Here is a 26,875-nt window from a genome sequence, read left to right on the forward strand (position 1 = left end):
TAAAATAATGAAAACAAATTGTTGACCTTTCATGATGGATTGATCAGGCTGTACCAAAAAAACTAAAAATATTGCTGCACAGACTAATCCAAGCAGAACAGATTTCTGGAGTTTGAAGTTGTTCTCCAAATGCAACTAGGACATATATTGTTTTATTTTGTGTATTTTTAGATCACACTTTGTAAGCAAGAGAAACCGAGTGAACTGTTACCTATTACACACATTAAATTCATGTACTGATTGAAGGAGATGGCTGAAGGAAAACACGTAAGCAGTAAAATAAATGTACATGCACTCTCCAAAGAGTCCAGCTTACGTAGCCTTAAACCAGCGCTGCAGATTCTGAATCAATGACACGATGAGAAATAATACTTAAAATGTCTGGCTTTAATCTTTAATTGTTCCTAAAATATTGAAGTTTGAATATAACTTGAAGAAAATGTTGTGGAACTGTTTCGACGGGCGGTTCTTAAAAAATAAAATGAAAAATCATCTTGTAAAATATTTGATACATCAGTTTAGAGTTTCAAAGATGTGAGTTTTGTTGACATTCTCACCTAAGCGCAGAGTATTTAGGTTAATAGTTACCAGGACAAACATACCAATGGCCATACGAGTAATTCTGTCAGTGAAAGTTGGCAATAAAGACAGCTGAGGCCGACAGGGCAGTCATTAGCTCTGCTCTGATCATTAACTGAAACACCGGTGGTTCTACGTGAAACATCACTGAGGATGTGTGGTGAATCTTTAATCTGACTGACTCCAACGCCAAATATTCATAGCATGCATATAAAAGGAAACACGGAACAGAATCGGTGGTCTTCAGTCTCTTACAGGATTCTTGTTCGACACACAGAGCAGGTTTGAGTCGGTCTCCAGATCAGCTGGAGTTATCACAGAAAGCGTGAACTCAAACAAGATTCTTGACTCGGTTCGACATGCGTCACAGCTCTGCTCAATGTTTGATTAACACCTGATTCTCGCCTCCCATCATGAGCTGCATCACCGCATTGTGTGTGATCTTTGCAGGCTGTTGTTTAAAGTCTAACCCTGTGCAATCTTTGTTTTCAGTACATCTTGTGATTTAAACAGTGCACAGAAAGCAAAGATGCACTGAGGGCTCACAGAACGCCCTAATCAAAGCTTCCTTTAAGTTTTCACAGACTGTCTATTCCATGACTCACATATGGCCTTTTCCTTTATGCATATATCATCAGAACAGCTCATTAGTGTGGTTTTCACTCTCTTAAATAATTACATTTGATATATTTTAGCTTCTTTGATAGTATATTTCAGCATATCTATACACACATGGTTGAAAAGTCCTGTTTGGACACAAACTAGAATGTAATTTTTGAGAAAAACTTTATTAACGTTCATTAACTCCTGCTGAAATACTCCAGTCTGGACCACAGTGGTGCACCGCCATTCTGCAAGCACGACTACAGTGTTATCTGTCACAAGCGTGCCCAAGGTCTGACAAAGGCCTACCTGGAAATAATCGACCTAAAATGGAAGTGAACATAAAGAAAACACAACTAAAGCAAAAAGGACCATCACTCCTTCATATAGTGCAGCCAGACAAGGTATTTCTGAACTTCCATGATGATGGGTTTCATACAAAAAGCCTCCTGATGACAGACAACTGCCCACAGAGGGATGTGATTTAATGTCTATGGATGCGTTTGTTAATGTGGGTTTAGATAACAATACTGAACCCTTATTGCAGGATGGATTCTTTGAGATGTTCCTCAGAGAGCAGAGACTTTTCTCCAGATCTAGCTGTGTAAACATTTCCTTTGGGGCCAATTCCTTCACAAACTGCAGGAGTTTCCCACTGAACTTTATCTTCTTTAAAAAAAATTACACTTTGTTGGCAGGAAGTGGTTTAAACTTAAAGGAGCTGTAAGGAGCAGAAATAACAAATAAAAAAAAAATCCCAGCTTTAAATTGTTCCTGATCAGTATTGCATTGAAACTACACTGTATGGCCAAAAAAAAAAAAGTCACACACTCTAATATTTTGTTGGACTGTCTTTAGCTTTGAGAACGGCACTCATTCACTGTGGCATCGTTTCCATAAGCTTCTGTAATATCACAGCATTTATTTCTGTCCAGAGATGACTTCACTTAAAAGCTTACATTAATGATGGGAGAGTTGAACCACTGTGCAAAGTCTTCTCTGGGACATCCCAAAGATTCTCAGTGGGGCTGAGGTCTGGACTCTGTGGAGGACAACCCATCTCATGCTCCTTGATCCACTCATTCTCAATATGAGCCCCATGAATCCTGCGATCATCATCTTGGAACATATCCATGAACATCAGGGAAGAAAAACTCCACTGATGGAAAGACCTGATCGTTCAGTATGTTCAGGTATCAGCTGACCTCATTTTTTGGGAACATGACGTTGCTGAACCTGACAAACTCCAGATCATAACCCCAACCCCCACAGGCTGGTAGGCACTAGACATGATGAGTTCATCACTTCATCCACCTCGCTTCTTACCCTGATGCCCCCATCACTTTGGAACAGGGGAAATCTGGACTCATCAGAGTACATGACCTTCTTTCAGTGTTTCAGAGTCCTATCTGTATGCTACCTAGCAAATTTAAGCCTGTTATTTTCTGATGAGCCTCACTGATCAGTGGTTTTCTCAGAGCTACAGCTGTTTAGTCCCAATCCCTTGAGTTCCCTTTGCATTGTGTGTGTGTGTGTAAATGCTCTTACTTTCACTATTAAACATAGCCGTTTAATAGTGAGTTCTACTGTTGATTTCTTATGATCATCTAAGATTTTGTCCCTTGAAGATGATGGTTCTCCACTATCCTGCAGGTTTTAATGATGTGTTGGACGGTTCTTACCCCGATTTTAGTAGTTTCAGAAACCTCCTTAGTTGTTTTCTTTGCTTGATGCAGGCCAATAATTTGATACGTCTCAGACAGATTAACATCCTTTCCATAACTACAGGATATATCTTGCAACACGGTGGTTAATAAATGAGAAGCTCCTCACTGCATCAGCTAGAGTTAAAGAAGTTGTTGCAGCTGAAACGTATTCATCACTGCAGTAATTATCCAATGGGAGGATCTTACCTATTTGCTTAGTTTAATCCAGGGTGTTTCTGCAAAAGTAATTTAAAGTATCTTCAGTCGTGTTATCTGGTGGGGTTACAGTTATTTTGGAGTTGATGGAGTCACAGTCGCACTGGAATTTTCCTTGAAGGCCCAATTAAGCACAGTCTCACTTCGACAGAGTCACGCTAAACTTCAGAGTTACGCAACTCCGACAGGCCAATTTACACACCCCGTAGGCACGAGGAGGCCTCCGTGCATATCCAAGTTTAGGTTTTAATTTGACTCGCTGCCTCAGATGGCATTGTGACAGATACAACTAATTGCATATATAAAAGCATCTGATAACTCCTGTTGAGATAATTCGCTTCATCAGGGGACTTTGTGACTGAAAGTGTGCAGAGTCATCGCAGGATTACTTCACCGAGTGTGTGAAAGATCGTTAGCGGGGAGATGTTTTCTGCACACTTTGAAATGATGCTTAATTTAAACGGCTGTTATTTACACAAAGAGGGTAATATCACGATACCGCAGCGATGAAGTCACAACTTATCCAGATTAACTCATTTGTCATACAACAAAAACAGTGGTGCTTCACACACAGTAGAAATTTGCATGTCCTCATAACTCACATCTTGTGCCTCAAAGGAGAACGGAGCAGAATCCACTTAAGAAATCATTACTAATTCATTAGTTTCTCTACTGAAACGTATCTCATTACTGCATTCTTTTGTCTCGCTGCTGCTCTGAAATAAGGCAAATGGGAAATCATCAAGTAGATTATTGCTGTTCAAACTATACTAACAACAAGGAATGAATGTTTAAAGGAGAGCAGATTGCAGTGAGAAGTGTTTTGAAGGTGTTTGTGTTGCACGAGCTCAAGTAATGTTCAGGTTTTGTGGCTTCGTCTGGTGGAGATAATAGAGACTCGTCTTGTTTTGGGCTTTTATTGTGAAAACAAATATTCACAGTTAATAGTCGTAAAAATGTGACAGATATTTTGTAAAACACTTTGACTACACAGAAAAAATGTGTATAAAAACATTTTGGTGCTCACAGTACGAAAAAGGTGGTTTTACATACAGTAAAATCTTTAAGGTCACAGTGAAAGTTTCCTGCTTGGGCAGCTGCAATCAGGATGTCATTTAAAAAAAAAGGTAATGGCTCATTTACAGTAAGCAGTTCTTACAAAGAAGTTCAGTCACAAAATAAAACATTCACTGGTTTGAATAGACTTAATACATACATAGTGCACATTGGTCAGGAGCCTGTGATTCCTGCAGGAGAGCAGATTGGAGCTGGAAGCGTCCTCAAAACACGTATATCTGTATGTCTGTGGAATCTATCAACCTAAGAGAGGCATAATTACAGCTAAGAGGCTACTTTTGCTGAGATCTACGAACACAGCAACATCACAAAAAAAGAGGACGAACGGGGCAAGAGACCTGAGCAGTCGAACGATAAACCAATTTTTGAACAGAACCAGTGTTAAACTTGATTCGTTTTGACAAGACGACTGTTCTGGTACCCAGACTATGACAAAAATAATCGTGTCATGGACTTTTTACTTGCTTTTTCCTGAGATTTCACTTATTGTGACATCTGGGTAAAATTCAATGAAGAAAATTTGCAGTAAAACTAGTAGGTGGATATTTAAGGTTTTTTTCAGCCAAGTTACCGTTCCAAAGGCTAACAGAGGACAGCCATATTCATTAACTAACTGTTCTAAGCTGTGGTTTTGCTTTGTCCTAACATACTTTCCTTTGCTTTGCATGCACACACATTGTGTATCATATTAAGTGCTCATCTAGCTGCCTGTTTTTCTAAGAAGTGTCACTGTTGCACATTAAAAAAAAAAAAAGAAAGGAACATCCCAGAAAAAGTCAAGATAAAGGAAACACTTTTTATCAGGTGACCAACGGAAACAATCTCAGCGTTCATACTCTTGGAGTTGCAGACTTTGAGGCGCTTTCCCACCAAATGCATCGGTTCTTAAAGCTGTTCTGCTGTGAAAATGTCAAGTGCATGAGGGCTCCGTCTCTCTCAGGCACAACCAGCCCCTATGCAAGTTTGCTTTTCTGCAGAATTTACCTGAAGGAATTAGCAGTGTTACTGGGGGAAGCGTTAAAAAAAAACAAGAAAAGTTACTCGGACCAGCATGAAAGGAGCAACCGAACTTAACGCTGCGCCAAGTTTACATGCAACGATAAACACAAAGCTAAGCAGCGATTTCAAGCCAGAGCTGTGTGCAGCTGTTTGTCCTGTGATGGTGTGATGACTAATCCCAAACACTTTTGTCAGCTGAGTGTCTCAAAAACGCTGTCTCATTGTTGTTTATAACTTTTTGGAGCCCTTGAAATCTCCTGCAATCACTCACCGGATGACGTCAGTTTACAACCAGTGCACAATAAACAGTTATCTTTGGACTCGGCTTTGGCCACAGCCCTTAAAGATTTGAAGCTAAAATTCAACTTGAAAGATAAACAAAGGACGGCACTGAAGTGTTTCACTGAGAAAAAAGACGTATTTGGACTTATGCCGACGGGATATGGCAAATCCTTAATATACCAGTTGGCTCCGCGGCTCCGCTGGTTGGGAAGCTAATGGGACTTAGCCACAATCCGCCGGTGCTCTAGGAACTATGTCAGCCTATTCGTTGCGTTGATTGGTTGTATACCTACCCAATTGCTGCAGAGGGATTTGATAGACAACCTTTTAGCCCGCCTCCCTCCCTGTCGAGCTTCCCTAGACCCTTGTGCCATCAGAAACATGGGTGCAGCGTGGCTAGGCTAGCAGTTTACAATATTTAGATTAAAATTTCTGAACAACTGACTCAAGTTTCTTGCCCAGTTTGATAGTTTTTAAAACAAAATTTAATCCATGTGGCCACTCGTCAAGATCTCAGCATCTGCTCTGGTAGGTGTGATGCTAGCTTGTTTTAGAAATGATGGTCAAAACTTTGAAAAATATAAAAATATCCTTTAAGTTTAGTCGTCTCCTTTTTCATTTGGAATGATCCAGAGCACCAGTTTTGCTGTAAGGGCTTCATGACATTCACTGCTTTTAAGGCTGAAGGTTCGGTGAGTCTTGAGGGCAGGTTTTAGTGGAAATCTCATGCCTCCTCATGGTCAGTATCCAGCTGACACCCCCAATTTCCTGCTGTCTGATACGGCCGTAATGCAGCCATTCTCCTTTTCCACAGCGTTGACCACATTGAAAAAGTATTTCCAGTTTCCAATGTTGTGTCCAAGATTTCTGAGGCCATTTTCCACAGACTGAGGATACACAACACACACAAATTAATACCAAATATGTGATTACAGGTGAATTCTATCTGACTTTGCAGGATTACATCCAAATCCATTAAATAAATAGAAATGCTCATTAGATACAGTCATGGGTGAATCTGAATGTCGTTAAAGGACAGTGACGATGAAAAAACTTCACCTTGTCAAAATCAGGCTCCAAATTCACATCGTTCTTGGAATTAACAAACACTATTGGAGCAGCGATAGCATCTTTCAAATTCATCCCCAGCCACAGGCGGTTTATAATAGACTGCAACAATGAAAGAGAACTGTGTGAGCAAGCAAACAAACGAGGAAGCGGGCAAACAAGAAGGCAAGCTCATTATTCAGTTACCAAGGCCACCCCGGTGGTAATCATGCTTCCTCCCGATCCGCCAATCGCAAGGATCCCTCCAGACTTTGTTTCCAATATAACCGGAGCCATGGAGGAAGGAGGCTGCTCACCTACAACAGATAGCAATTACACTCAGACTGAATCACCACATTAAGGAATGTCTCTAATTCGATTGTGGCAGGTTGAAAAGGCTGTGTTCCTGTCTGTGACTCTACCTGCCCTCACTGTGTCTGCCCTCCCGCAAAAGTCAGCCAGCTCGTTGTTGAGGATGATGCCCGTTTTCGAGGAGTAAACGGCTCCTCCGAAGCTGCAGAGCAAAAACACACACAATGGACTGAGGGGATGGAGGCACATTATGCTGGAATATAACCACATATTTTTTTTAAAAAAAGACAGCAGATATATAATATTCTTTTATTCCTGCTCACAGTTGGTTTATGGTGCTGGTGGCAGAAACAGTCAGTCCATCTTTATCCAGGACGGACACATGAGTCGTCCCAAAGTGATCCCGAGGAGGCTTGATGTTGGAGTAGTAGGAGATGTCATGTGTGCCGTTTGAGGAAATCATCTTCTTGATGTGATTAATGAAGGAGGGATCAATCAAGTGATCTGCATTCTGAAAGAGGAACATTAGGAGACATCTCAGAAACATCCAAACTGGTGCCACATTATACTGAATCCCAGATTATTTTGATTCTTTTCTTATTCATTTTCTGGGATTTGTTCAGCCTGTTTATGGATCTGCATTGTCTTCCTTAACCCTCGTGTCGTCCTGCGGGTCAAAACTGACCTGTTGCAAAGTTTGAAAAGGCGGAAAATATATATTTTTTGACAGTGAAACTTCTGATGTCCACATTTTAAACATTTCTGGGAAATTTTTAAAAATTTTGTGGTGGGAAAAAATAAATATTTCTTAAGAACATTCACAAAAAAAAATCAACCAAAAACCAGTGAAATTTGCTTGATTTTGGTTGAATTTTTGTGAATGTTCTTAAAGAAAATATCAGAAGTTTTACTGATATATGTAATCACTTTAGATATTTTTTTGGATTTTTTTTCAAGATTTTTACTCATTTTTTGGAAAATATTTACAAGAATTTTCTTGCCAAATTTGGGGGATTTTTTTAAACTAAACTTTTAAGTAAAACTTAAGGAATTATTGGAATTTTCTTCCTGGAGGTTTAGCAAATTTTCAGAAATTTGGGGAATTTTTTTGCTGGATTTTTGGATTTTTTCAGAATTGTATTATTGGGAAAAAAAATGTGACTTGATTTGACTTTCAAACTTTGTCCATTTGTCATCTGATGCTGACTAGGTACATGTCAGCAGATTTATCAGATGTGTCTCGATGAAAATGTTTGTCTATTGTGCCTGAAAACAAGGTTTACGATAAAGTTAATTAATCTACAAAACAAGTACAGCTTGTACAACCAAAACAGTTAACTGAAAGACACTAAAATGTTCTATAAAACTGCATAATTGTTGCAGGTTGTTCATCATAACCAGCTTTTTGATCTTTTGAAGACATAAACCTGCTGTCCTTGTGATACATTTTGTCCCACTAATAATAGCAAAATATTTTTAATACCGACCTTGTTATTAAAGTCAGGGTCATTAATGTTCCTCTTTTGTCCATTTGCAAATTTAGCTGCTTCTACATAATGATGGTACATCTGAGTCTTCTTGTCACCAATCAGAGACTCTGGAGTCAAAGAGAACTCTGCAGAAAAACAGAAGAAAAACAAACTTTAAAAATACTATGATCTGCAAACCACTTCTTGTTTTTCTTGCTCTTTAGAGTCGACAGTATACAAAGATGTTATAATTTCTTTCAGCTGCTACAGTCAGGTTGTTCAGGATGATCAAACAATGAAACCTTTCATGATTCGGAGGATGAAGGCGAGCAGGGGGCCCCCTGAAGGAGGAGGAGGGATGTGCATCAGAGCGTTTCCCAGATTAACCGTCCACGCATCGCTGACCTTCACCCGGAACGACTTCAGATCCTCCATTGTCAACGTTCCACCTGAGAAAACCACAAAAAGCATCAATGTGTTTCTTGTAATCTTAAAAATAAAACCGGCATTTCTGTTTTCTTAATGATTGAATACAAGTAATTTCTCTACATTTTCTTTGTGTGTTCAAGTACAACAGTTTGACATTGCACCAACCTGCAGCCTCAATGTCTTGGATCAAGTCATGTCCTATCTTGCCACTGTAGAAGGCTTTTGCCCCTTGCTCTGCAATGGTTTCCATGGTTTCTGCAAGTTTAGGATACTTCAGAACGTCTCCTGTGCTCAGAACAGTTTTGTTCTTGTTGCAGAAAACTTCACTGGAAGAACACACACAAGGACACACTGAGTAAAAGGGGAGGAGAGAGGCAGAGACCTGTCAAATCAAACATCAAAGCATAAAGTGACCTAAGGTCAAAGCACTTCACACCACACATGCTAAAAATACGGCTGAGCTGAAGCAATTCTCAAAGGCGGAATGGAACAAAATTCCTCCTAAATGTTGTGCAGGTCTGATGTTCAGCTACAGAGATGCTTTTTTGAGATGCTAGCAATGCATGTAAAGCGTTCACATATTTTAGTTTATTGCTACAGTACCTATAAACAGAATATATTGAAGAGAAACACATACTGGTGTTTTGATGATTTGTGACATCTTTGGACTACTTTAAGTGCATTTATTGGAAACTTTCATAACCTAAATCTTTTAAGAATTTGCAGGACAAAGGTTTTTTTCTATCTGCATTGCTTTTCCACTATATTCTGCAAACTGTGAAGGGTCAGATGAGTGTCTTTGACAACGATGTCAGATGTTGGATGTAAGTCACTGAACAGTAGAACAGACATCACTATTTGTGTTCAGAATGCCTTCTCCATTATTCTTAATTAAAACTGACTTTCTCTAGGACCAGTCAAGCTATGAGACCACAAGAAATGCAAACAACAACCTCCAAGCCATGACTGATCCGTAGTCTAGACACATGAGCATCTCTGGTGGATCTTTGCTCATCAGTCAAATCTGTCTTCAGGACAAGTACCAGATGTGGTTCTCAATCCCTTTAGAATACGACACATTGACCAAACGGCACCACTGTCTAAACAGTGTGAAATTTATGCCCTCAAACGTATACCAGGAGAAGCCAAACACCAGATGACCGCCTCCTGACCCTCAATCAGTACGACGAACCCCGCAAAGGAAATGTGATTCATGAACCTTAGAGTCACATCAAAAGAGACTCTGGATAACATTCACCCAAAATAAGACGTATTTATGGACCCTTATCCTGGAGCGGAGTGTGTTTCAGACACACAAACTCAGACCAACACTGGGAACAACCCCCACTGAAGGACAAAAGCACATTCACAAATAGAAATACAATTATTCTGTTTTCTCATCTCAACCTTTTTGTGATTGACTCTCTCAACAATCTACACCTGAAGCAAAATAACCTGTCTTCTGATCAACAACATCCATCAGTGTCTGTTAGAAGAAATTAAATAATAGTTAAATTTTGTCAATTATTCTTTAGCATCATTTTTCTTGTCTGACTCTCAGGAGTCCAGATCTGTGTTTGACAATCCTGTAGTGGTCCATAGTTCTACAACTTGCCATAAAATAAGTGCAAAGTCACTCTGAAAGGCCTCTGGCAACGGAATTAACCACTGCTCCTCCCCTGGGTGAGGAAAGGTCTACTTATCAGATTATTTCTTTGGTCATAAACATCAAAAAAAAAAATCTTGCATTTGTGCATTGACTTTTACAGAAGCATCCAAGACTCATGCGTTTTTTCAGGCTTTTCACATGACACTCAAGCCCCCGGCTGACCCCTTTCTAAAACCAGCATCTGGGAAAATCAACATTTTCCACAAACAATTATAAAAGAAAATGAATACTACTTTTGTGTAAGGGCCAGTACACTCTGCTCCTGAAGTATGACGCTAAGAACAGCAGCGTGCAGCCAAGTGCTATTACAACTTAACCTTCTCAGAGGCATGGCAACCAGGAGGAATGATTATGCAATGTGTAAAGTTACATTCTCAGTCAATTGTTAACCAAAAGGTTACATAAAACTGGCATGAAATTGGTTAAACAGGGAACTGAGGAACTTTGCTCCAGGATTTCTGAAGCGACAGATGCATAAAAAAGGTTTCAGCTTCAGCAGTTCTTGAAGTGATATCGTAACGAGAATCTTCGAGGGTTATCTGTACCAGAGAGCGGACTTTTCCACGTGGTCTTTCACGATGCTGAAGGACAGGAATTTTCCCAGGAAGGCTGGCACGGGGAAACCCTTCCTGGCCAGACGGATAGTTGGCTCGAACAGCGTGGCCCAGGGCAGCTTCCCGTAGTGTTTGTGAAGTGTCTCGTAGCCCCGCAGCTCTCCAGGAACGCCGATCCACTGGCTGCCTGCAGAGATCAGGCAGGAAACAGAGCAGCAGGATCAGAGAAATGATGGAGGCCGATGATTCGACCTTCACATTTTCACTCAGACTTTTGAGATTGATTTTTCAGGTCAATAAAGCTAATCATATATGCAAAATGTTTATTGCTTGAGACCAACGTCTCACCTCACTAACACAATAAGAGCATTGCCACCTTAAGTTTAAAGCACAATATAAATATTTCATAAATGGCACTTAACCCTCCTGTTGTCTTAATTTACAGGCACTAAAAAAAAATGTTTCCTTGTCTGAAAGAAAATCCAAAAATTCAGCAAAAAATCCCCAAATTTCTGAAAATTTGTAAAACCTCCAGGAAGAAAATTCCAATAGCTCCTTAAGTTTCACTTACACACGTGGACAAAATTGTTGGTACCCCTCAGTTAAAGAAGGAAAAACCCACAATTCTCACTGAAATCACTTGAAACTCACAAAAGTAACAATAAATAAAAATTTATTGAAAATTAAATAATCAAAAACAGCCATTACTTTTGAATTGTTGATTAACATAATTATTTAAAAAAACTAACTAATGAAACAGGCCTGGACAAAAATGATGGTACCTCTATAAAAGATTGAAAACTATTTGACCAGAGTGACATGATTAACTCAGGTGTGTCATTTAATTGACATCACAGGTGTTTCCAAACTCATAATCAGTCAGTCTGCCTATTTAAAGGGAGACAAGTAGTCACCCTGCTGTTTGGTGAAAAGGTGTGTACCACACTGAACATGGACAACAGAAAGCGAAGGAGAGAATTGTCCCAGGACATCCGAAAAAAAATTATAGACAAACATCTTAAAGGTAAAGGCTATAAGACCATCTCTAAACAGCTTGAAGTTCCTGTGACAACAGTGGCTCATATTATTCAGAAGTTCAAGACCCACGGGACAGTAGCCAACCTCCCTGGACGTGGCCGCAAGAGGAAAATTGATGACAAATTGAAGAGACGGATCGTTCGAATTGTATCCAAAGAGCCCAGAGCAACCTCCAAAGAAATTAAAGGTGAACTCCAAGGCCAAGGTACATCAGTGTCAGATCGCACCATTCGTCGTTGTTTGAGCCAAAGTGGACTTCATGGGAGACGACCAAGGAGGACACCACTGCTGAAAAAAACTCATAAAAAAGCCAGACTGGAATTTGCAAAAATGCATGTTGACAAGCCACAAAGCTTCTGGGAGAATGTCCTTTGGACAGATGAGACCAAACTGGAGCTTTTTGGTAAGGCACATCAACTCTATGTTCATAGACTCAAAAACCAAGCATACGAAGAAAAGAACACTGTCCCTACGGTGAAACATGGAGGAGGCTCAGTAATGTTTTGGGGCTGCTTTGCTGCATCTGGCACAGGGTGTCTTGAAAGTGTGCAAGGTACGTTGAAATCTGAAGACTATCAAGGCATTCTGGAGAGAAATGTGCTGCCTAGTGTCAGAAAGCTTGGTCTCAGTCGCAGGTCATGGGTCTTCCAACAGGACAACGATCCAAAACACACAGCCAAAAACACCCAAGAATGGCTGAGAGAAAAGCGTTGGACTATTCTAAAGTGGCCTTCTATGAGCCCAGATCTGAATCCCATTGAACATATGTGGAAGGAGCTGAAACATGCCATTTGGAGAAGACACCCATCAAACCTGAGACAACTGGAGCTGTTTGCTCATGAGGAGTGGGCCAAAATACCTGTTGACAGCTGCAGAACGCTCATTGACAAATACAGAAATCGTTTAATTGCAGTGATTGCCTCAAAAGGTTGTGCAACAAAATATTAAGTTATGGGTACCATCATTTTTGTCCAGCCCTATTTCATTAGTTTGTTTTTTTAAATAATTATGTTAATCAACAATTCAAAAGTGATGGCTGATTTTGATTATTTAATTTTCAATACATTTTTATTTATTGTTACTTTTGTGAGTTTCAAGTGATTTCAGTGAGAATTGTGGGTTTTTCCTTCTTTAACTGAGGGGTACCAACAATTTTGTCCACGTGTGTAAAAGTTTAGTTTTAAAAAAATCCCCCAAGTTTGGCAAGAAAATTATTGTAAATATATTCAAAAAATGAGTCAACATGTTCCAAAAAAAATCCATAAAATATCTAAAGTGATTACATATGTATCAGTAAAACTTCTAATATTTTCTTTATGAACATTCAGATAAGAACCAACCAAAATCTAGTGAAATTCACTGGATTTTGGTTGATTTTTTTGTGAATGTTCTTAAACATTTTTAACATTTTTTTCCACCAAAACAATGGTCAAAGATTTCCCAAAAATGTTGAAAATGTGGACATCAGAAGTTTCACTGTTAAAATATTTTTTTCCCCCACATTTTCAAACTTTAAAACGGATCAATTTTGACCCGCAGGACAACATGGGGATTAAAGACCCCATCCAGTATAAATCAAGTGTGTCTGTAGAGTGTTTTTGAGCTAGAAGACAATCAACACAATGACTGAGCTTTTTTGAATCTTAAAACTGCAGCGTACTCAAGATGATTTCAAAAGTACAGATTCAGACTTCTGGTTTTCCAGAAATGACAAAGCTAGATAATCAATCCCATCGGCTGGCAGACACTTTCTCTATCACTATTCCTCTGCATAACTCGTTTCAGTTTCAACCATGTCTTATAACATGCCGTTGTGTTATAAGACATGGTTGAAATGTTAGCAGCAGGAGTGTAATTTAACAGTGTTTAAGCCGAATCATAGGTGAGCTGGTGTGCCTAAGCTGCACTGAATAGAGAGATGTGGGGACTTCAGAGATCTGACTTCATTTTAACTCTCCTGTTGTCTTCATTTATGGGCACCAAAAAATACTGTTTCCTTGTCTGGAAAAAAAATCCAAAAATTCAGCCAAAAAATTCCCCAAATTTCTGAACATTTGCAAAACTTTCAGGAAGAAAAGTCCAACAATTCCTTAAAATTTGCATTAAAACAAAAATCCCTCAAATGTGGCAAGAAAAAAAATGAGTAAAAATCTTCAAAAAAAAAAAAGCTTTGTTATTGCTGTGTTTCGTAGAGAGAAATTAACATCTCATCTGTTCAGGATTTAAACGAATGCCTCTGTAAAATAAAATAGTGTCTTGGTCTGAACATCTGTCATTTAAGGACTGCATAAAAATAAGACGCGTCTTTCTGATTCATCTAAAAACCAGGCTCTTAGAGAGAAATTTGTCTCACCTTTTTACTTTGAACAATTGGTTCAAATTTAATAAAATACAGTGAAACTGAGACTAAAAATCCCTTAGAACATTTCCCTGTGCCACAGTGTCATTTACATCGGAGGACATTACAATATGAGAAGGTGTGAAGAGAATAAAGAGACAGCTCTACCTACCTGTGGATATCCTGAATGTAGTTGGGCAGAGATTTATGAGGCTGGTGTTGAAAACGCGTGGAACCGTCTCTCTGAAGTTGTAGACTTTAACGCTGCCTGAGAAGAGATCGGTGTGACTTCAATCAGTACGTGAGAGGATATTAAACAGATACATCTGTCAGTAGAGGACCCACCTGTTTTATTTCTGATGGTTACTATGGAGCCTCCTCCGATGCCCATGCTCTGAGGATTGACCAAAGATGTGCACAGAAGAGCTGCAATGGCGCCATCTACTGCTGAACCCCCTGCTGGAGCATGTTCCTGGAAAACATTTTCACTGCTTTGATGGGAAATGCATGAACACACACACAGTCACTGGCTATTCACCACATATTTGCCTACATGCAGATGCACATTTTCCTTTTTTACTACTTGGATGACACCTCAAGGTTCGTTTCTTTCTTTTTTCTTCGTCAGTGTGTCGAAGTTCTGCGAGTGCTGCCAAAAGGCAAGTTTAAACTGTGTGCTGATGCTTGAGGTCGATTTCAGGCAACATATTAGGAAGTCAGTGGCCACAGTGGTGCTGTTTTCAGACAGAGTTCAATCATGGGGTGAAATTTGATCCTGGTTATTTGTTCCAATTAGTTTGTCCAGCTTAATTATACCAAACAACAGAACATGTAAGCTGAAAATCCAAACCCCCTGAATGGGTCTTTTTACTGAGAGGTTGGCAAGGGATCAGATGTGCTCACTGAGCGACAAGAGAAGCCAGTGTTGGGAATGTTTTGGCTCTGGTAAGGCCGGACCAGCTTAAAGACTTCGCAGGGTTTGACAAAAGGGTAAAAGAACGGAGAGGCAGAATCAAAGACAAATCTCATCAGAAGAATCTCACATGAACAAAAGGTGGAATCTAGCAGTTGATGCTTGTTTGTGAAAAATGTTGGGGATTATCTGCAGATGGGATTATAGGAGAGGGAGAAAAGAAGAAAATGAGGCTCAACAAATTAAGCATCTGCAGCTGGCTACGAAAGTGAAACAGTTAATGAGAAAATGAGAATTGAATCCAGCTGATTGTTCAGTTCTGATGTTCAGGTAGTTTTGCGAAATCAACACTTCAGATTTGATCTTAACTCTTCAATTCTGCCTTAAACATTGTTTGTATGCATCTAAATTATTGTTTTCTGTCTGGATTCTGGAGCATATTATGAAACTGGAGTAAAAACAAAACACTGATTTGGCTTAAAGCTTTAAGATTTAAACAATCAGACTGTATTAATCGTCATTCATTGAGGTCTCTAGTCAAAGTCAAAGGAATGAAGAGGATCAGCGGGTTTGCTCATCAAAAAGGTCAAGAAGGATGAGGCATTAATGTTTCCCGTCGCCTCAGTTTTATCTCTGCCACTACAACCTGACCTGTTCATTGTCCCTGCTCTGAACTGGGAAATGAACCCCTCATAGGTCTTGGCAGACATCACAACATTAATCCTTCTTCAACTGAACACAAAAGCCGGAAGAGCTTCATGCACATTCCAGTTAAAAAAAAGAACAAAATCTATATTTGGAATCTGATGACAGATTTGATTAAAAAGAGTCGATGGCTCGCTGCAGAACAAGAAACCAAAGCGTGCATCAGAAAAAGACAACTCTGCTGAAGAACAGAAACATGAGAGGCTGCAAAAAGATCTTAGAAAAAGCAAGATTCCACCGACCAAGAGATGTAAAGGTGCAGTGCTCATAAGGCAAAGTGAAACTGAGTGAATATGGGCTGGCATGGGTGATGCAGGGAGGGCAGATTAATAACTATTTATTCAGTCAATGGGTTTCTTCTCCTTTTTATAGTCAAATTCAACCAGGACAGTCTGAAATGAATCAGTGAGGGTTGAGAGAATCTGTGGTATGTCTGCTCACAGTTCTGCAGGTATTATACAGGAGCCTATCAGAATCAAATCTCTTAAACTGCTTATACCATTGCTGGGTTCAGCCTTTTATCCCTCCTCTAACAGCAGAGAACTGATGGCACAAGACTGAGCACTGACATAATTACTGTTAACAATGGAGCACATAGGATGCAAGAATTTTCACAAGAAACTTCCAAATTACCCCCCACAAAGTCCACTGGTTTATTTGAAGCGTTTCTGAGCTGATTTCTCCTGATTAAAGACAACTTTCTCCTTATTCCAAACAACTTTCCGGCTCTTACCTGCCAATCTCGGAGCAAACCAGGGAGTCTGCAGAAACAGCCGCATGTCTGAAGCTCCCACCTGAACATCCTCTGTCCACCAGCGAGGCGATGCACAAGCAAACCAGAGCAACGGCGCAAATTAAACCGACTAAAACAAAGAAGCAAACCATCCAGGGCTTCACTTTAGCCATTGTGAAGAGCGAACTTTACGCAGGAGGAACTTTGGCTGCTGCGTCTTAGCGCGCACGGACCTTCAGTGAGACGCGAATAATCCTCAGAGAGAGTTTTACCCTCCTCCTCCATCCACTGCTGTCCGAAGTGAAACCGAAGTGAATCATTGGATAGAAATGACAGAACAGCGTGAATTTAATTAAAACAACCAGTCATGGCTCTTCTCGGACTGCTTGAGTAACTTCACTGAGATATCGTTAACGAGTTTGAGGTTTTCTGTAGAATAGTTGAGTAAGCAGTCAATGGGGTTGACTATTTCCAGAAAGTTACTTCTGGAAATAAGTTACTTACCTCGGCACAGATTTGATCAGATGTCACACGGATCGCTTTCATTCTTGCGCAACTTCCAGAAAGTTTTATCCCCTTTTGGTTCTTTTCGTCCTCCAGTTCTCACGATCCCGTTGTGGCAAACAGCCACTTTCCTTCTGTATCACTACACTATACAGTGTAAAACTAAATACAGAGATTAATAACCCAATATTTTTACTTCTTAAAATATAAAATAAAAACGATCTGTTTTAATTAGCGTATAATGTCTATAAGCAGTGTCAAAATACAGTTTTTCTTATCATATATATCATTTATTGCCTAAATCAAAAACAGACTGAATTTATATTTCGAATACAAAAAACATTAAAAACCTGTAACTGGGAATAATGTCACATTTTCTTTAACTTGTTAAGATTTTGACATAAACACATTAAAATACAGGCACCAATGTCCTTTTTACTTAAACATCACGTTTAATAATGTAAAATATTTCTGAATTTAGTTGCAACAATGAAAAACAAATAACAGAATAAATAAATGGTTCTGTAAATTTAATTTTTTTGATTAACAGACATCTTGTATAACTACAATCACTTACACTACCAAAACATTGAATCAGTGTTTTAATTAGTGTACAATGTAATCTATGGAAATATATCTATCATGTACAGCAAAGGCTAGAAAAACACATTTAAATCATAAATAACCCGTGTATTTTAAAGAGACTGTCATTTTGTGCTATTTTTCTGCCGATATATTTCTGTTTTCTTCCAGTTTCTTTTTTCAGTGTGTGAACTCTGTCAGAGACCACGAGGAGACAGAAAACTTTAAAGTGAAACCTCACAGATGCTGAAATAGTCCAAGGATGTATCAGGCTGCTGGTTTCCAGTAAAGTACCATATCTATGATTTAAACTGACTTCTAACTCACTGACTCACACTGCTCACTGACTTCTGCTGGTGAATGTCACACAGACACATGTTGATTTCAAAGAAATGAACTCACAAAGGAATCCCCAAAAGTTCTAGTTTCTATTCTTCTTATCAAGGTTATTTTTGTGAGCCTGATGAAAAAAAAAAACCCAAAAATTTCTAGTCAGGACAACCGAGGGACTTTTGAAGTCCATGGATATATCTTGCATACATTTTTATTAACAATAAAAAAAACTAATATTCATGTTCATTATGATCGTCCATTCCATCCATCCATTCTCTATACACCGCTTTATCCTCACTAGGGTCGCAGGGGGTGCTGGAGTCTATCCCAGCTGACTCGGGTGAAGGCAGGGGACACCCTGGACAGGTCACCAGTCTGTTGCAGGGCTCATTATGATCGTGTCTTTACAAATTCCATAATTTATAATGGAAACAATCACTTACTAATAAAATGAGTGGATTTTACTAAAATGTCAACTAATCCAACCATCCAAATTTAATAACAACCACCTTTTAATTAGGTAAACTGTAATAAAATGAGCTTATTAGCAAAATAGTTTTGATTGTGTTCTTTTTACGTTGACATAAACATGACATATTTCAGCATCTCTCTTTTTTGGCTAAAGTAGTGTGGATTTATCACATAACAGGTTTACTACAATATCTTTATAAATAACTTTCAATTTTACTCAGTATATAGAATATTTAGAGGAATGTTTGTGTAAAAATGCCATGTGGTGTTTGGTTATAGGCGGCCATGTTGATTTTAGGCCTGAAAACATCAAAAATGTCAACTATGATACCTGTAAACTATGTTACAAAAAGTCCTGCAATATTGACCCAGAACCCAATACATATTGTGACTGTGCGTATTTAAAGCTGAACCACCGGAGCTTTAACAGGGATCTGGACTAACTTTTTCACTGGTCGCACCTCCCACCTTGTCACAGGAAAAAACACCTCACTAACTGAACATCTGCTTTACAAACCCTAATTTTACCAACGTTCCTCAAACGCCCCGCAGTGCAGGCTGTGGCCGCTGCTGTTTAGTGCTCAGACGGGTGTGTGACCAGAAATTACTTTGAAAAGGGTGAAATAGGGCGTTGTAAGACCAGATTTGTCCAAAATGAAACCCAGTGGGTTTTTCTTTTCCACACAGGAACACGTCATGTTTAAGTGTAAATACAGCAGTGGTTGGTGCTCATATAAAGGTGACAAGTTAAAATTATTACTATGCTCATTGTTCATTTTATTTTGCAGCCCTGATACTGCTGGAGCTCTGATTAATTAAGGTACCATGAGGACTTTTATGTGTGACTGCAAAGCATTTCACATTTTATTTCAATTGCATTATTTTACAAAAGATGCACCAGCCTTTTATTTTCACTTCTATTACAAAACCTTATTGACTGACCACTTATTTCGGTGTAAACAGCAATTGCCAGTTTCCTTACATTTCTCTTCCCTGCTGACATTAAGTTCATTAAAATGTTTTGGACTGAAGGTTTGAGCATTTTTCAGACATTCATTGAAAAAAAAAACTGTCTGAATGGATCATTTATGATTCCTAAATAATATCAGAGAGCAACAGTTTCCACAATAAAAGTATAACTGGAATAAATATCAAAGCTGAAAACAAAGTCGGTCATGACTTACAGGTACATTTCTCAGTTTTGCCTTTGCACCACACGTTGACCGCTTTCTGTAACACCATCAAAAAATTCTTTTAACTTTCCCACCACAGACAAAACTGGGTCACGGACATGCATAAAGGATGAGTGACAGATGTGTTCTTATAAAGACCTCAGAGCCCCACAGACAAGATCGCAGCATTTCTGATATAAGTGAAAGATGCTATGAGATAGAAAAGACTGTGGTCTAAAAACTGAACAAAAAAAGTGTCAAGAGCAGTAGAGCAAATTGCAAATACATCTTTTGAGCTGGCACAGTTGTGATGATAAAGAATGATTTAAAGTCAGCTTCTTGAACTTGAGTAGTAGGAATCCATTAACATTTTACCTATTGGATTGCACAGACTAAACTTTTAGACAGGTTCTTTTTTATGGATGTACAGTTATTTTTCTGGTAGAAGGATGCTGAGTTTCCCACTGCCAGACAGGAAAACCAAAGAGGAGGTTTATGGATGTGGTTAAAGAGGACATGAAGGTAGTTGGTGTGAGAGAAGAGGATGCAGCAGACAGGGTTAGATGGAGGCAATTGATTCGCTGTGGTGACCCCTGAAGGGAAAAACCGAAAGGAAAAGAAGAATAAGACAGTTATTTTTCTGAAATTAACATATTTACTTGGAAAGTTGTGCAACTGTGCTATAGACAAGCCAGCAAATGTGAATCTGAAGTTCCTGAAGGAAACAAGAATAACAGGTCAGATGTGAAGAACTCTTGACCTCTCACATCCTCTGGGTGGTAACATGTCCTCTCTCCGTGTCATTTCAACACCAGCTGGAAGCATCTGCGAGTAGAAAAACACAGAAAAGTTGGCACAGAGACCACAAAGCTTCATCCAGACACTTGTCATTTCAGCCATGCAGGTGACAGAAAGCGACAAGTCTGGACGAGTTGGCTTGAGGGAGATTACAAGATCTGTCAGTCAGGAAACCAATCTCTAATCTATCAGTTAATGGCAGGAACAGACACTGTCACCACTGAATGATCTCACCAACAAAATGAATCACTGTATTGGTGGATGAGCTGAAAGTTGCTCCACATAGTGTGTAATCGTGACAGGTTTGGTGTTTGACTCGGAGCCATTCTTCGCTTTGTTTCCTGTAGATCTGCAGTGTGCCAAGGAACTATAAAACAAAGGAGTACTTTGAGAAACTAGCTAAGTATGTTGAGCAAATGCATGAAATAAGAAACTGTCTTCTTGTTGAGCAGATAGGTAGTCATAAAAACTGTAAAACAGCCAAAAATAGCAAACAAAGGCAGCTAACATTAGACTTTGGACAGGTGCATTCAGGTGCAATAATGAGCAATAGTTGGGATGTCCCCAGTCAGTTAAAAATAGAATTTAAATTTAGACAAGTCAGCTATTCTAAAAGTAAGAAAACACAAGCAAAACTGTCAAAATTGAGCAGAATTTAACATTAATTTTGTATGTTGCAATTTTGGAGCCCTTTGAAGCCTTTTAACACTTTCTACAATAACCAAATTAGATTTTAAATGCAGTTGAAATGTGCATCTGTTGCGGAAAATCTGATTTTGGGAACTTTTGATGGCAGTCTGAGCGTAACCTCAGTGACCTCAACATGCGCCTCTGCTCTCCTGGTGATCAGTCGCTGACCGAGGAGCTGAATCTGCAAATGTGGCATCGACTGTGGCTGTCTGGTGTCCTGACCCTTAACTGGGGAAGAACCACGAGAACCACGAGTCCAAAGCCATGACAGTCAGCTGCTTTAATTGCTATTAATAGTAACCCTGGTTATGATCTTGAATCAAATACAGTCATGAAAAATAATTATTAGATCACCCTTGTTTTCTTCCATTTCTTGTTCATTTTAATGCCTGGTACAACTAAAGGTATATTACCTGAAGAATACAATGAACACGACAAAAAAATACAGCTAATCCCATAATACTTTATGTCCTATTTGACATGCTTAAGTTTAATTGTATTCCCAGGGTATACAAGAGGCCATTTCATGTCATAAGCAGCACTGTACATGCAAAGACCTACAGTGGTTTCCTGCTGACATTCAAGCCGTAGCAAGTCAGAAGTTGTCAGCTCTCACATAACGCCTAAAACTGAAGAACTGTATGTGAAGCCACAAAGGCAGCCATCTTAGCACTGCTGGAAACTGTCACGAGTGAGAGACAGGTAGCCAAAAAACTGAAGATCTCCAAGACAGCCAATACTCTACAGTTACTCTTTGCTGGGGATCCCAAGGATTGGACTGTTGATGATTGGGCTAAGGTTCTCTTCAGTGATGAATCCAATTTTCTGTTGATGTCCACTCCAGTCAACTTACCGATTAGGAGGAAGCCTGGAGAAGCTACAAAACAGACTGTCTGCCCCTACAGTAAAACATGGGGGTGGATCAGTGACCATCTGGGTTTGTAGGACTACTCTTGAAAACAGTCTTCTTCCATCAGCTGGAAAACTTTCCTGCCTCCAATGACTGGATTTTCCCACAAGTCAATGTCCTTTACCACATGGCAAGGTCAGTTAAAGCCTGAATGGAGAACCAGAACATTGGAACCATGTCAAAATCATCAAATGCTAAATGGAGGACCACAAGTCCAAACACAAAGCACATTTGTTTAAATTTGTGCAACAGGAATGGGCTGCTGTGGCAGCAGAACAGTGTCAGAAGCTGGTGGAGAGCATGTCAAGACGCATGGCTGCAGTCATCAAAAACAGTGGTTATGTAATAAAGTACTAACTCCTGTGTGAATCATGAGACTGAAACAGACAGAAAAGAAAACATGGCCTGTCTAAAAGCTGTTTTTGGCTGTATAGTACCATGATTATCGACGGAGGAACTGAAAGGATTTTGGTTGTTATCAAGAAAACCATGGAAGATGTCTAGATATCAACATTTAAATTAAACTCTTATGAGCTATTTTTATTATATTTGTCCAAACAAATGTACCTTTAGTTGTACCGGGCATTAAAATGACCAACAAATTGAAGAAAACAAAGGTGGTCTAATAATTTTTTCCATGACTGTATGAGCTTAACTTTTACTAGTTGACTTGTATGAACTGCAGAGTTACTTTTACCCACAACCTTGTTTTAAAGTTACTGCACAACAGTACAGATATTGCAATGAGACTTTTAAACTGAAGTTATTTTCTCATTTGAATACTATTCAGGAGAGAGAAGTGTGTTCTATCTGGTGGTGCAAAAGGCCAGTTAAAACTTCAACACAAGGGGGAGATAGTGTGCACGTTTTCAGCTGTCAAGCTCTTGGCTCCTGTGATTGAAATAACAGATTAGCTGCAGTGACTTCTTTAAATGTAGTTTTATTTTTGGTACCTTTAATATCTTCCTCATTCAGGACAGTTTGGTTGAATGCATATTTAATATGAGACCACAAACAAGCATTTAGACAAAATCCCCCAGACAAGGAAATCTGTGCAAAACACGAGGTGACATGAGATCTGTAATCAGTGCCAGAAAACATTATGTTGCATTAGCTTAGTCATGGCCATATCCTATTTTTCAGTAAGAAAAACAGGAAGTGGAGGGAGTTCATTTTCAGCTAAGGTCCAGCAACATAACCTCAGCAAAATCTAAGCCAGTGTGTCATCATTTTAATTTATGTAAGCACACAGAGATGTCGGAGGAGAGTGTTCTGCAAGGATATCATACTGTAGGTTGCTGTGCTCCTATAAATAGTGCATAGTTATTATTCTGCCCTCCCTGCGTCACACAGACCCCCCCCCCCCCACTCACCCATGGCAGCCCATATTCACTCAAGTCCACCATGCTTTGTGAGCACTGCACCTTTACAGCTCTTAGTCGGTACAATCTTGCTTTTTCTAAGATCTTTTTGCAGCCTCTTGCGTTTTCACTCTTCAGCAGAGCCGTCTTGTCCTTGTTAATGTGTGTATTACATGTTGATGTGTATTTTAATGCAGTGAACCTTAAAGATTAAACATTAACTTGAGGCCTTTTCCTGCTCTTTTGCACATATAGTTCCAAAACAATTTTCTCTCTGAGTCACCCTTCAAAAAGAAAGAAAAAAAAAAGAGAGAATGCAACGTAACAGAAAAGCACAGAAAAGATGGAAGAGGACATTCAAGATCATTGGGCTTCACAGATGACGCATCGTCACCCCAAATACTCTCCTGCTAAGTCAGTGCAGTAAGTTTATGCAGCTATGTTTTGCTGCAGTACAAACACTGAAATAGGAACATTAGGAAATAAATTTCCATGCAAATTACTGATCCTATTTCAATATCTGTCATCCTCTACCAAAGAACATTTAAAATACAACTTATATTTATGAGTTTACCATCTGTGGGAATAGTTACAGAATATATTTGCACAACTATTGTGCATCAGCCTTTGAGATCTAAAAGTTATTTTTTGTGGAAATCTATTCTATTAGGTCAACATTATTTGTGTTTGTTTTGGAATAAATGTGACAGTGTGGCCAAGAAATCATCAGAGAAACAAAATCTCTATATAAATACCAGCTATAAGTCACATCTTTCTTTGTGTTTCATTTGTAAAAAAAGATTTCATTCCGCTCCTTATATCCACCACATTTAAAGTGAAACTCTGATGCTGCGTGTGGTAACCGAAATACTGATCGAACTGCACCAGACCGCCTTTTACTGTGATGAAGCCATTATTGGAGTGGGCGGAAATTAAGCAGTTTAAGCTCAAAGGGAATTAACAGCTCCCTCATACAGCTGTGGCTGATTGGATATGAAGCACATGAGCACATTCACATGTCCCGGCGTCCACCCAGCCGATATCCATCAAACCAGCCGCCAACATCACAGACAACTTCAAGGACAGAAGTTCATGTTTCTGAAGCAGTAATGGGTTCACTGCAGTTTCAAGGAGGAAACGATCAGATAGGATGACTGCCTTTTTTGCTCGTCTTGTAGATTCTAGCATAAAACTCAATGTCTGCATGCAAAAAAGTTTTTAAAAATTCACGAAAAAGTAACAGCTGCGCTTGGATAATTCACACGTGACTTCTCATATCAGTGTAACGACTTTCCTGATACAAACTACAGTCATAACTCTTGACATTGCCTGAACTGACCCTCCTTGTTTGTCCAGCGAAGAGGAAAGTATAAGGAAGGAAGCGGATTAGCGAGTGACAAATAGATTTGCTCTTCTCCTTGACTTCAGGATACAAAGGTTGATGAAGTCCAAGGTCCTGCACAGTTTTCCAAAAGGTGAATTTAGTTCCAAACACAGATCCATCACCTTCTGTTGAGCTTTACAAGATTGGTCCTGCCTCATATACGAGTAGATTTTACAAGTTAAAAGGAGACTGGCAGCTTCCTTCAGCCACAAGTGTCTCTGAGATTGCAGAACACAGTCATGCACTTAGATGTGAAACATTTATATTTTCCAGAATCTGGGACATGTTCCAACTTCAAGTCTGATCTGGATGATTTATGACAGTTGTACATATGGTTCATGTCATGTGTATTCACCACTGGTTCTGGTATTATGCAAGAACAGACAAGGCAGATTAAGAAAGAGGTTGTACTTGGCTCACGTCTTCACCAAACAGGGGTCCGATTTACATTTTCACAACAGATGTTTTGACAAGTCATGCTGGGAGAAGCATATTTGTGTTAATGACGTTCCATGGAGAGAAGGTGCTGCGTTTCTGCACTTTAGTTTGCCATCATGGCTTAATGAGACACTTAATGGAAGTGAAGTATCATTAATTCCACCTGTGCTTTCCCTGCTGCGAAATGTCAAAATGTCTGCAATGACAACGGCTGATTAGACAGAATAAATGGAAACAGCTGTACCGCCGTGCAGGGCTTTTACAAGAAATGGGATTTAGTCAAGGGAGATCGTGGGTTAAGGTATCAAAAAAGAAAAAAAGACAAGTGATACTTTGATAAACATCATCTTCTTGCCATTTAATCATCTAGGTCTGCTTTGAGCACATGCTTTAACCATTAAAATGCTCAGTTTTAATTAAAAAAAACATTCCTCAAAAAAGAAACGTCAACAAAGGGATACAGAATGTAAAAACTGTAGATTCTAAACATCAAAGCTGCAAAATTTAATCAGTTGTCAAGATGGAAAATAATCCCCAATTCATTTTAAATTTCCAAGAAAAAAAAGGGTAAAAATTCAGTGATTCCAGCTCCTTAGACATGAATAATTTCTGGTTTCTTTCCTCCTCTGTGAAGGGAATCTGAATTTCTTTTGCATACGGACAAATCAAATGAGTGCAAGTACTTTCAAATTATTATTTTTTTATCAGGAATCTATTTAAAACAATAACAAGCAGAAAAATGTGGAAAATTACATTTGACAACTGGCTGATGAATGAATCTTTTTGGGTTGTGGACAAACTAGTAAGTCTAAGAATTGTAAAAAAACAAACAGGAATTTGGTTAAAACAACATCAATAAGTAGAAAAACGCAGAACTTCAGATCGTTTAATTGGTCAACATTGGCAACTTTGATATAATTTACATCACTTCTTTGCCAGTTATTAAATTAATTGCGAATTACTTTGATAGATCAGTTTCAGTCATTTTCAAAGTATATTCTGTGTTTTTATCTTCTTAAATGTGTTTTCTGATTTTATGTATTCTAAATATATATCAACTTGTTATTTTATTATTCTGTTCTTTCGGGATTCTGACAAGAGTTTGGGAGCACATTTCGGTGTAATTCGTGTCTCCCAGTGAACCTCCGCCGGGTCTAATGAAGCCAGTTCAGCCTCCATTTCTTCCTCTGAGCCTGGAGAGTTATCAGTGCATCTCTGTGCATCACTACTCTGCTGTTCTGTACCCAGAACTCTCTCTGAAGGAGCATTTGTCTTGGAATAAATGTTCCAAACTTCCACAGTTTGTTTACTTGAAATGTAAACAACCGCCAGCACTTGACCTTGTTACAGTTTCCTTCCTTGTCACACAATCTAAGGGAGTTTGTGATGACACGAATAGGTCCTGGGTGTAGAAACATGTCTTTTCAGGAAACTAGATGTGATTTATGGAGGATCATACATTTTCTTTTGCTGCATATGCAAGCATGTATTCCACCAGGGCCTTGAAACTGGAACATCAAACTGTGTAGCTTTAATTAAGGCTATTATTAACACTTAGGCTTT

General features: G+C 39.1%; 1 protein-coding gene across 2 annotated transcripts; it reads right to left on the reverse strand.

The window, feature by feature from the left end:
• Positions 1 to 4,005: 4,005 nt before the first annotated feature.
• On the reverse strand, positions 4,006 to 17,359 carry LOC110966347 (glutathione hydrolase 5 proenzyme-like). 2 transcript variants are annotated; one of them, XM_051938787.1, is made up of 12 exons: positions 16,670 to 17,359; positions 14,664 to 14,806; positions 14,491 to 14,586; positions 10,934 to 11,129; positions 8,885 to 9,045; positions 8,593 to 8,739; positions 8,309 to 8,436; positions 7,145 to 7,332; positions 6,932 to 7,023; positions 6,717 to 6,826; positions 6,522 to 6,632; positions 4,006 to 6,349 (listed from the first exon to the last, which is right to left on the reverse strand). In XM_051938787.1, exons 1-12 carry the CDS (start codon positions 16,840 to 16,842, stop codon positions 6,203 to 6,205), a joined length of 1,692 nt encoding a protein of 563 aa, XP_051794747.1. In that variant the 5' UTR covers positions 16,843 to 17,359; the 3' UTR covers positions 4,006 to 6,202. The 2 variants fall into 2 exon arrangements, with proteins under 2 accessions (XP_051794747.1, XP_022071374.2); XM_022215682.2 differs by having other exon boundaries at positions 14,664 to 14,790; positions 16,670 to 17,355.
• Positions 17,360 to 26,875: the final 9,516 nt, after the last annotated feature.

This window comes from Acanthochromis polyacanthus, chromosome 18 (genome assembly GCF_021347895.1).
Source record: "Acanthochromis polyacanthus isolate Apoly-LR-REF ecotype Palm Island chromosome 18, KAUST_Apoly_ChrSc, whole genome shotgun sequence".
NCBI classification, from domain to species: Eukaryota; Metazoa; Chordata; class Actinopteri; family Pomacentridae; genus Acanthochromis; species Acanthochromis polyacanthus.